The 12,854-nt window shown below is 37.4% G+C and overlaps 1 protein-coding gene across 1 annotated transcript in view; it reads right to left on the bottom strand.

Annotated features, from left to right (window-relative positions):
- Nucleotides 1–12,854, bottom strand: part of GUCY1A2 (guanylate cyclase 1 soluble subunit alpha 2) — a 311,442-nt gene that overhangs the window by 31,067 nt on the left and 267,521 nt on the right. The window contains exon 7 of the mRNA XM_079787360.1: nucleotides 2,079–2,233. Within this exon, the coding sequence (XP_079643486.1) occupies nucleotides 2,079–2,233 (155 nt within the window). The remainder of the gene's footprint in view (nucleotides 1–2,078; nucleotides 2,234–12,854) is intronic.

The raw sequence follows: 12,854 nt of genomic DNA, 5'->3' as shown, positions 1-12,854 counted from the left end.
AGTGGAGGTGCAGGAGGCAACTAATCTGTGTTTCTCTCTCTCCTCGCCCTTCCTCTCTCTCAAAAAAATCCATACAATTTTTTTTTTTTTAAAAGAGGCAATGATCATTATTTCTACTTTACAGTTTTACAATAATTTCTAAGTTACCCAAATCATGGCACTATTTAAACAGCTTGTACACAATGCCTAGCAGAAAGTAAAAGTCTAACAGGGATGAGATAGTCATACTGCTTTGTTATTCTAGAGAAGTCCATCTTATTAATGCATTCATTCATTAGTTCAATAAATATTTATACAGTGCTTCTGATGTGCTAAACATTGGTAAATTCTGGGTGTATAATGATGAGCCAAAAAAACGTGGCCACTGCCCATATGGAACTTACTATCTAGTGGCTGAGATGACATCTACCAGGCAGAAAATAAGGATGAATGCAGCTGTCAAAAAGTGTAGAATCCTATCTAATAATAGACAAATATGCAAATTGACCATACCTCCGACACCCCACAAGCCACGCCCACAAAGCCACGCCCACCATCCAATCAGAGCGAGTATGCAAATTAACCCAAACCAAGATGGCTACAGCCACAGATAGCAAGGTTTCCTAGGTAACAGAGGAAGCCAAGCTTTCCGCCTGCCCTTGCCAGGCCTAAGCCTCCACTCAAGCTACAAAGTTTCAATTATAGAAGGTAAACAAATTCAAACGGAAATGGTGGCAGAACGGAGCTTGAGAGAGCAGGCCAGGGTTGCCACCGGCAACAGGGGAAGCAAAACTTTCCACACACCCTGGCCGAGCCCACCCGCTTAAGGCAACAAAGTTTCAATTATAACCCCAACACAAATGGCTGTGGGCCTCGGAGGGAGCCCCAGGCTTGGCTCCGCTCCAGGCTACAAAGTTTCAATTGTAGAAGGAAAATAAATTCCAGATACCAGGGCCTCCGCTTGGGTTGCCAGGGGGCGTGGCCGGCCTGCAAACCACCACAGGCCCCTCGCTCAGGCCGCCCCACACCCCAAGGGAACCCCCACCTGATCTGGGACGCCCTTCAGGGCAAACCAGCTGGCCCCCACCCCTGTACCAGGCCTCTTATCCTATCTAATAAAAGAGTAATATGCAGATTGATCATCACTGCAACACACAATATAGCTGCCCCCATGTGGTCAAAGATCCTGCCCCCATGTGGACACAAGATGGCCACCACAAGATGGCCAGCAGGAGAGGGCAGTTGAGAAGGACCAGGCCTGCAAGGGGGGGCATTTGGAGGTGATCAACCCTGCAGGAGAGGGCAGTTAGGGGTGACCAGGCCGGCAGAGGAGGGAAGTTGGGGGCAAACAGGCTGGCAGCAGAGTGGTTAGGGGGTGATCAGGCTGGCAGGCAGAAGCGGTTAGGGGCAATCAGGAAGGAAGGCAGGCAAGCAGTTGGGAGCCAGCATTCCTGGATTGTGAGAGGGATGTCCGACTGCCTGTTTAGGCCTGATCCCACTGGGCAGTCGGACATCCCTCAAGGGGTCCCAGATTGAAGAGGGTACAGGCTGGGCTGAGGGACAACCCCCCTCCGTGCACGAATCTCATGCACCGGGCCTCTAGTTGTGAAATAAGACCTTTATGAGAAATGGAGTCTGAAGTTTTACTCTGTACCCAGTATATATTGCACTGGAGAGAGTCCTTGTTTATATTCATATTCAAAAGAAAAACAGACAAGCCACCTTCTCTAGCATATTCCTTTAATTTTCATAAACATTGAGGAACATTTTGAAAATATTAGAATTTCTAGTATAACCTTAGCCTTTAACCTTAACCCTTAACCTCTGCTCTCATATCTTTTAAGCAGGTATACCTCAGAAGAACAGAGACGGTGGGAAATGACAAATTTATTTACCTCTCACTCAAGTGAGGTTTCCCATGAACTCTCTCTGGGTGCAAAGAAAAGTTTGTGTCACAATTGCTATCTTTCAGACTGGGCAGATACACTGATATTATCTTGGATTATGACAGAACCAAGAAAAAGAACAGGGTCTTACAAATGATAGGATGTTAGCCCAAGGCAGTGTCAAAGACCAGGGGAGGAAACCAGAACACTTACTGGTAAGTGGTGGGGCTGACATTGATGCGCCGAGGATGACTTCCCGATTCGAATTTGCTTGCCAGAGTGACATTATTTCCAAACAGGCAATATCGTGGCATTCTTACCCCAACAACTCCAGCCAGCACAGAGCCTGAATGAATGCCTATCCTCATCTAAAAAAAAAAAAGAAAAGAAAAAGGATATATTATGTTTTCATTTGGTATGCAATTATTTTAATGAGAAGTACTGCTAATTGTGCACACAGTTAAACAATGAACTCCTCAAAGGCCTTGGTTGTTATTGTGAGCCCAATATCTGGATAAACATGGATGCTGTGAAATAAATGAATAAGTGGACTTATTAAAACTTATTTAATTTGCTACATAAATCTAGTTATGTTACAAGTTAAATCAGGTTTCATTTGTACATTAAATGCTCTATACATGAAAAATGTATTATTCTCCTTCCAGTTATTTATTCTCACATAAAACCCTATTTCCCCTCCATAGCCTTAAACTCAATTATAAATTAAATATTTATATTTCTGTTTATTCTATTTCAATGTTGGATTTTTCCCGTGAGAGAAGAATCCATATGTATTTCCTATTGCTGAATATTCAACACTTAGTTCTGGACCAAGAGCAAAATAGACACTCTATAGTAAGTGGTGAAAGTTGAATAAAATGCCTAAATTCCCCAACATGGTATTAAAATGGAGTTATAGAGCATTAAACCCTGGTGTCTGTCAATAAAAGTCAACTGAAACCCTGAAGAGTAAAATAAGTGTTGTATATTTTATTCTCTGAGAATCTGATAAATATTAGTTTGGTCCACACCTTGAAGGAGTCCTCAATATATACTTAATATACACTTTAATAAGGTTTCAGTGATGAAGTTGTATTCCCACGATCTATCCCAAATAACCAAAGCTAATGGTGACCAAGTAGGGGAGTGTGAGTAACTCTGGGAAATGAGGAGGAGATCTGATCCCTAGATGTCCACTAGGTAGGCAGTGTCAGCTTTTCCATACCATGTGTGCTATTGCTGCTATGGCTGTGAGGATAAAATGCTACTTATAGACTAACCCTGCTCATCAGACTGGAGACTTCTGCATGTATCAATCCATAATAAGACAGGTTAAAACCAATGTGATCTAGCTGAGTTTCTAATAACCTTGTCATCTACTCTTTAAAAAATTATTCTAAAATTTATTTAGAAATTCAATATATTAGGAGGAACCAAGATATACTTAAGAAAAAAAGTTGAAATATTTGCCCTATGAGATATCAAGTATTTGTATAAACATCTAATTAGTACACAGATATTTATAATATTGATGCATAGAGACATAGACTAATAAACAAATAGCTCCCCCAACCTTCAATGCATATATACGTGATTGATATATGACACAGTTGGCATTTCAAATTAGTGAGAAAAATATGGCATTTCCATTAGGATATTCTGTATCAACTGTGTCTTCATGTGGAAAAATAACCTGAGTACAATAAAGATCTTAATGTAAAAGGTACAATATAACAGCTTTAAAAACAACTAATCAATTACTGTATAAATAAGTGTTGTATATTTTATTCTCTGAGAATCTGATAAATATTAGTCTGGTCCATGCCTTGAAGGAGCCCTCAAGGTGCAGTTAATATACACTTAAATACGGTTTCAGTAATAAAGTTGTATGCCCTTGATCTATACCAAAATAACCAAATCTGCAGTATCAGTTAAAACCTAAAATATAGACACCGAAAACTATAGACTTTTATTAGTCCCTTAGTAACTTCATTACTGAAAACTTATTTAAGGTGAGTGGTCCAGATTGCCAGGCAGCTAGCTCTGTTCCCCTTGGTCAGTCAGGTAGCAAGTTCTTATCACTGTGTTCCTCTTCATATCTTGTTATATATAGGGTGTCCCCTCAAAATGTATACACAATTTAATTCAGGTTTAAGTGATTTGAAATAATGGGTGAAGCCAGACTAAAATTTATCCTAAAGTACCACTAGATTTTATTTTTATGGCGACACATAAAAGATAAAGTTTATGGTACAAAACTGGCAATAGCTGACGAATTAGGAGCACAATAATACCAAAGGAAATGATTCTTGATGTTTGTGATTCTATAGCTTTGTATTATCAGAGGTGCCTGGACCAGAATGGTCATCAGTTTAAAACAGGCATTGATAAGAATAATTATTCATTTTTGTAGATTCTTTCAAATTTTGAAAATGAACAATGTTAATAAACACTGACTTTATAATCATCCATGTGTATAGATTTCCGGGGGACACCCCTGTTTATATTTTTTAGAAAACTTGAAGCTGGGTCAGGAGCATCCTCATGTTCTAACTCATGATGTGGTAAGATAGATAGTAACAGAAGTCCAAGGTGTGAGTATTGAAGTTACCCTTTAAGGTAATCTTCATTCTTTTGTTTAGATCCATATTTATATCTAGTATAATTTTCCTTCTGCCTAAAGTACTTCCTCAAACTTTTTTTAGCTGTAAGTCTACTGGCAATGAATTCTTTCAGTTTTTATATGTTTGAAAAAAAATTTATTTTGCTTGACTGGACCAGGCTTGGGCTCCTCCCCGGCTGCCTACTGCTTAGCGCACTACTACATCCCTCGAGGGATGTCCGACTGCTGGTTTGGCCCAATCCCTGCAGGCCTGTGACAGGGCACAGGCCAGGCTGAGGGATCCCACCAGTGCACGAATCTGTGCACTGGGTCTCTAGTTTGTTTATAAAGAACCACTTAAAAGTGCTTTTTGAGAAAAAATGTTAAATTATTTTGAAAAGTAACAAAGCTAAAAGAAACTTCAAATATACACCAAATCAATTGTATATCAAACTGTCATAACCAAGCATAAGGAGACAATTACTAAAGGTAATGTGGATTCCTAGATGGAATCTTGGAACCTAAAAAAGGAACATTAGGAAAAAATTTGAGAACACCTGAAGGAAATATAAACTTTAATTCATAATAATATATCCATAATGGTTCATTAGTTATAAAAATAGTACCACTTTTTAGGGAAAAATGAATGTGGAGTATTTGGGGACACTCTGTAGTATTTTCACAATTATTCTGAAAATACAAAACTGTTATAAAATATAAAAATTATTTTAAAATGTAAATCATATGCTCCTCCATCAACAAAAAGACAAATTTACAAATGTTTCTTATCTCAAAATGTTTAGTTTTAATTTGCAACAGTAAAAACTAACTCAAGGGCTTGTTATATGGAATAAAAGAACTGAAAGTGATAATAAAAAAATAATAATTCATGAATATTGGAAAGAAATGAACCAACCAACCAAAGGGCAATAATCCTAAATCCTTTGGTACATATCCTAAATCCTGTTGTATATTACTGTTGTTACCAACATTTGTTCCATTTGGACATTAGATGGCGCTCATGCTCATTTTACTGAGCAGGTTGGCTCCCCAATATCAGCAATATAATTCTCAGTTCAAGGTGTGTATGGAAGATCTGGCTCAATATTAATTTGGAAGAGGGTAAATTGTGTAAACAAAGTTAACCCTCATAATAAGGTTTAAATAAACCTTGAGTTTGGTGGCAAATTTTTAAAAATGAATAAAACTGGATTTTAGAAATCATTAAACAGGATTCACAAATGGTAGACCTCAAAGCATTCATGGATCCCCTGAGCTTGTTGTGTGTATGTTGTATCCACAGTGTTTATCAGCTTTGCAAATGAGCCAATGGATTACCCAATATTTTAGAACCATTACTTTAATGTCCCTTTCAGTTTCAAATCATTTCTGTATCTTCAACATCTACCACTGAATTCTGCATTTAATACACATTCTTAAAAATTTATTAAATATATGAATATGTGACTTGATCAGAAGAATGAAAGGAAATTCTATGCTGAGGAAAAAAAATGTCAACCTTTTTTTCCTCTAAATACTTGCAGCACTATATTTTTACCGTTCAAGTCATTGGCTACTCATTCATGTTTGTGTCCCTTATCAATGTTTGCAAACTAAGAATGTATAGCACCTTGGAAAAAAGATACCTCGAATCAATGTTTCATACCCATTACTACTTCTGCTTGCCACATTAGTCTAATAATTCATAAATTAACAACAAAACATTGGATATTTAGATCCTCCCAAATCTGACTAAAACTTAGATGAAATTAGTTAATGGCTCAAAAAAATAAAAATAAAAAGCATAGTCACTGGGGCTAAAACCACTCCTCAAAACTTAAAATTGCTCTTTCTGCTTCAGTCCAGCCATGACATTTTTATTTTGATGGTGTCCTCTATTACAAAATAAAAGAATAATAGATTCTCACAAATCAATGAATCCATGGACTAGAATAAGTCATCTGATTTAACTAAGGCACTGTTTTAACCAAACTTTGAGAAGAACTTGAAGTTTGAGATTGAAGTTTTTGTAGTATTTATTTGTAATTACCATGCCATTGATCCCATCCAAGCAAACAAAAGATAAAAAAGTAGGAAACTTTCTTCTTCAAAAAGAGAATTTGATAAATGAAGAATCTACACAAAGTAATCATCAAAGACCAATTCTCTGTGTGTGTTCCACACAATGTCAATTTTAAGGAATCTCTTAGCACACAGAACTCCTACAACCATGAGTGTGTCCTGATTTATTGTGTTTTGGCCCCATTCCCATGACACATGAATTTCAGAATAAGAAATGTGTAGTTTTAACCAAATCAATCTCTTTATTTAAAATAAATTTCTGAAAAAAAATAAAAATAAATTTCTGATTACTTTGTCTATAAATGTATGACTTCATAAAACTATTAAAATATATACCATTATTTTGATATACTTTATTATGTTACCAAGTCACCTGCAGATCTCTAAACACACCAATCTACTTTATTCCCCGGGGCTTTCTGTTGCTGTGTACCTGCTTAGGCTGCCTCTACCACTTCTCTGGGGTAATCGCCATCATTTCCGTAGACCCACCATCTCTGCTCCATGCCTGTGCCTAAGTTGTTCCCCCTGCTTTCCTCATTTCTTGATCTGTCTTGATGGCTTCTCACCTTTTAGACGACAACTCAGAAGTCCCTTTCTCCAGAAAGTCTTTCATCAGGAAGTTAGTGCCCCTGGTGTGAATTGTATTCACTGTAATTCCCTTCTCCTAATTGCTACTACACTTTAATTATTTTTTTTCCATTATCTGTCTCCTCTGCTTGGTACTCAACTCTGGAAGAACATGAATAGCATCTATGTTACTATTATAGCCCCAGCACCTACCAGAACTTTCCTGAACACAATGGTGAGCCAATAAATACTGAAGTGAAATATGAATGTGAACCACCTCTTTAAAAAATCTCAGAATATAAACTACTATGCCTTCTGAATTAGATTTTTAAATATATTTTGTTTTCTTCAACTGTTCTTCATAAAAATAATATTCTAAAAAAAATAATTTTAACTAAAGGATAATTTACCAGAAACTTGCCTAAGTTATGCCTCCATTGCCTTTCACTCTAGCAAGTTAAAAATAAACACATGAGCCCTGGCCAATTTTTCAGTGGTTAGAGCATCGGCCCTCAGACAGAAGGGTCATGGGTTCAATTCCTGGTCAAGGGAACGTGTCTCAGCTACTGTTTCGAACCCTGGACCCAGTTGGGGACCACAGGGGAAAGCAACCAATCATGTGTCTCTCTCACATTGATGTTTCTCTCTCACTTTCTCCCCCTCCTCCCTCCCGTCTACTCTCTTTAAAAATATCAATGGAAAAAAATATCTTCAGGTAAGGATTAAAAACACACACACACACATGAACAAAACAAACAAGCTGGGTCAGGTTAAGGGAGTGTATGCAAGCAATAACACCTGCCCAGGGAACTCAGGGAACTACCTATGAGCAGCCAGTGAGAGCTGTACACCAGGAGCCAGGGACACAGCAGAGTGTGGCCAATATCAACCTGTGTGTCTAACTATGCTATCAATTTGAGTGGTGTATGTAGGAGGACATATATATCCTACAATTACCAAAATTATACCAAATACTTCCATCTTAAAAATGTATTTTTAAGATATTTCAAGTAGGTAAGAGTATTATCAAAACAAAAATCCAATCATGGTAGGATTTTATTTTTTAGTATAAAGTAACACATTTCAATTTGTAACTACTTTCTGTCATGATATTAATAAAGAGTATGTTCTCAATGAAAGGAGTTCAGAAGTGTTTCTGAGCACTTTGAATCAAATACTGGAAATGGTAAGATGTCAATTTATTTTAGGAGCTTAAAAGGTAGTTGGTGACAGACATCTCCACCTTTAGATCAGTGCCTGGCTCTCCCGTGACTATCACAATGGCAGACTGGGCCCTTAGCTTCTTACACCAGATCATTTCTGCCTGCCTTTTATATAGCTACACATGCACTGTGGAGTCCTTTCAGGGGCAAAAGCCAAAGGAAAACAAAGCTCACCCAGTATAATTCCCAATCTTTTTCAGTAGTTTGACAAGAGCCAACCAGGGATTTCCATTATATGGACTTTAGATGTGATTTTGAAAGCCATTAGGAGTTTGAGACTCAGTCATGTCTACCTTATTTATTGTGATAACCCTGGGTCTTTTTACATGCACATAGGTGATTGGCAAGTATACTCTATGTATTAGGTAAACAAGCTAAACTTAAATATACCATATGTACTAGGTAAACAAGCTAAGCAATTATAATTGGCAAATTATATTTCTGATTCAGAATATTAGTACATGGAGAATGATTTTAGATTTATGGCTAAGCAAGAAACATAAGCTAAAAAAAACCCAAAAAACTTCTTAGTGAAATTTGAGTGGCACTGCTGATGGAAAGGAGAAGGCTTATTAGAGAGATATGTAGGTGGTAATTTGACAGGACTTGGTGACTTCCCGGATGTCAAGGATAAAAGAAAGGAGTTATAAAGGAGGATTCCCAAAGCTCTGCATTAGTGTGATGCGTGTCATGGTTTGAAATAAGGGCAAAAGAAGAAAAAATAAGTTCCTTTCAGGTGGGATGAAGATGTGGGAGACTGTGAGTTAATTTTGGGTGGGAAATTTAAATGTAAGTTAAACTTGCATTGGGAGCTATCAGCTTCTAAGTGGTTCTAAAAGCCATGGCTGTGGCATAGGGGGTATAAAAAGAGTTGAGTAATTTTGGAAATATAAAGGATTGATAATCATTCTAACAGGTATGAATTGGTGTCTCATTGTAGTTTTTATTTGCATTTCTCTAATAGCTAGTGAAGCTGAGCATCTTTTCATGTAACTGTTGGCCATTTGTATGTCTTCTTGGGAGAAGTGTCTGTTGAGATCCTATGCCCATTTTTAAAAAACTTGATTGTTTGTTTGGTGTTGAGATGTATGAATGCTTTATATATTTTGGATATTAACCCTTTGTCAGAGTTATTGTTTGCAAGTATCATCTCCCATTTTGTTGGTTGCCTTTTTGTTTAGTTGTCATTTCCATTTGCTGTGCAGGAAGCTTTTTAGCTTGCTATAGTCCCATTCATTTATTTTTGCCTTTACTTCCTTTTCCTTTGGGGTCCAACAAGATGATTAATAACATGTATTGGACAGCTTGTGGAGAAAAAAGAACCCTCATTCATTGCTGGTTGGAATGTAAACTGGTACAGCCCACTATGGAAAACAATATAGAAGCCCTTCAAAAAATTAAGAATAGAGTTACCATATGACCCAACAATCTCTCTTCTGGGTATCTACTGAAAAACTTGAAAACATTTATTCACAAAGATATATGCACCCCTATGTTCATTGCAGCATTATTCACAGTGGCCAAGACATGGAGACAACCAAAGTGTCCTTTGATAGAGGATTTGATAAAGATGTGGTACATATACACAATGTAATACTACTCAACCATAAGGAAAGATGAAATACTGCCATTTGAGACAACATGGATGGACCTTGAGAATATTATGCTAAGCAAAATAAGTCAGTCAGAAAAATCTATGAACCATATGATTTCACTCATGTGGGATATAAAACTGAAACTCAGAGACACAGACAACAATACGGTGGTTACCAGAGAGAAGGGGTTAGGGGTAGTAAAAGGAAAAGGGGGCCAAATATATGGTGACGGAAGATGATTTGACTTTTGGTGGTGGGAGCACAATGCAGTGTACATATCCTGTACACTTAAAGCCTATATAATCTTGTTGACCAATGTCAGCCCAATGAATTTGATAAAAAAGAAAGTAAATAAACCATTTACAACCCAAGTAAAACCAAGGATCTGAAGCCAGGTCAAGGGTCTGAAATGTTAGAGCAGACAGGTAAAGGTTTGAAGAGCAGATCAAAATGGAGGGACAAAACCAGAAAGTAGGAGCTACCTGAGAAGTCAAGTGATTAAGTTTAAAGCAATGAAAATAAGGAGACCTTAACAACGAAGCAAACCCTTCTAGGACAAAAGTGAGTCCCCTAGCAGAGCCTGCAAAAGATCTGGAGGAAGAAAACAGCAGGCAAGAAGGACATGCACGTTATGGTGAGCAAAGTGTCAGGGGCCCATTCTGAAATGGGAAACTAAACTCAAGAGATGTCCTGAAAGACGCAGTCCATCTTGCGAGTTTCCCTTGTCAGAGTCCCCTGAACCAGACTCGTTGAGTCTAGCAAACGGAATCCAGCTGCTGGCATTTTTCCACATCTGCAAGATGAGAATATGGATTGGATGACATGAGTGTCTCAGTTAGATGACTTGGCCTCTTGATCTTGGAAGGAAACCACAGACATTCTTAATTTCTTAGGCCTCTGAAGCATTTTCAATCTATTAAAACACAGCACAGAGGTCACATTTTTGAGTTGTTCCTTTGCCCCAGTCATGTAAGAAGAATTCAACAACAAGAAGAAAACCATAAAACACTTATGGAAAAATATCTCAGATTTATTAAAAAGAAAAACAGCTTGTGTTCAGAAACTAGATTTTGAACACTGAAATCCCTGAGGAAGTGTCCTGTTTATTCTATCTCCTAAGTCTCTTTTTAAATGGCTCTCTTCTCCATCCCCACTGTCTGTACTTCGGCATGGGCTCTCAGTCTCTCACCTGGACTATCACACTAATCTAACTTGTCTACCTGCCTCTGGTTCCTCCTTGATCTTCCAGTACATAGCTGCCAGATGGTACTGTCTAAAACATTCTAAGACATTCACCTGAATAGATTTCTCTCCCCAATTAGAATCTCTCAATGGCTCCTAACTTCCTATTGAACATCCAGACTCCTTTGCAAGGAATTCATAATTCTTAATGGCCTGGATCCTTGCCAATGTCCCATCTCCTCTAACACTCCTCCTTCCTATGAATTTCTGCTCTTAAAACACCACATGCCTTGTTGTTTTCTAAATTCACTGGACATTTTCACACTTCTGGGATTTTGTACATGCTATTTCTTCTATGTGTATTGTCCTCCTTACCATAATCTTCTGACAAATTTCTACTCTATTAACCTTCAATACATACTTCATATTTCCCCTTAACACAGTCTTCCCTCCTCTGACCCTTCACCTGCCACAGTTCATCATCCCATCATCTCTGCTACATTGGTTTCTTGCACATTCCTCTATTTTAGTATGTGTAAATAACAGTAGACTCTTGAAATTCTACTGAAGAGATGAAGAGGACTCCTCTTTGTAAATAAAAAAAAACCCTTTGGGACCCTAAATTCACAATGCCACAACAAGTAATTTCTCCTAAAAAGTGTTTATCTAAGAATGAGCCATAACACAAGCCATGGGGATGTTCAAATAGTGAAGAGCCATATAAACTCACTGACAAGTCTCTGTCCAAGCCTCATAGCATGAGTGACTTAAATGCATGTCAAAAGGCAAAAATATTACTTATTATATTCTTATAACTACTCTGAGTTCACTTGTGAATAGTTGAAAGTGAGATTGTAAATTTTATAAATACCAAGAATAAATATTATGGCACTTACTTGTTTATACATTTACTACCACATCTAAATCTACATTCCATGAGAGGAGGCTCTGTGTCTATTTATCTTTGTGTGAGAACTTGTAGATGTTCAATAAATGTTTAATGAATGAACAAACCAGATATCTGAAATTCAATTGCAATGTTAAAACAATCACAAATGTTATTCCCTTTCCCACTGCTCTTGAGAATAAGATGTGACAACATCTCCCTATTTATAAAAAATATAATTGCTAGAGGAAAAGACTTACTTCATTCAATATTGATCTATTTCACTTAATTATTTACACAACAAATACTTGTTGAGGTCTTAATATATGCTACACACTTTTCTATGTGTTGAGAATATAGGAATAAATACAATATATGAAGTCTCTGCTTTTATGGTGTTTACATTCTAATGGAGAAACATAATAAGCAAATAAACAATAATCAAAAACCACCACAAATTTATACTTTGAAAAATGCCTCTGTTCTTTTTAAAACCGGAGAAGTTAGATGTGGTGCCCGAAGTGAGGAAAATGAAGCAATGGTGGGGTCAGCTCTGTACTGCTGCCACCACACACTGCCGACCTGAGCTTTGCAATTTCAGATTTGGGCTATATTTCAAACCCTTGCATTGTTCCTGACTGGTTTGTATAAAAAGCATTACCAACTGAATAATTTTTCATTTACATGGGCTAAGTGTGTGACTTTGCAAATGAGAAATTCTGCCAACAAACTGAGAGGTATTTTTTAGAAAGGTCTTACTTTTGTCACAGGGACAAGGTCTTAGCTGAGAAAACAAAAGGGAAAAATTTACAGCCATTTAGTGGAACCTGCTCTTTAGAAGTTCAGTAA

Source organism: Cnephaeus nilssonii (genome assembly GCF_951640355.1).
Source record: "Cnephaeus nilssonii genome assembly, chromosome: 13".
In the NCBI taxonomy this organism is placed as follows: domain Eukaryota; kingdom Metazoa; phylum Chordata; class Mammalia; order Chiroptera; family Vespertilionidae; genus Cnephaeus; species Cnephaeus nilssonii.
The sequence above is the reverse complement of the archived record's forward strand: the minus strand, read 5'-3'. Positions and strand labels throughout refer to the sequence as shown.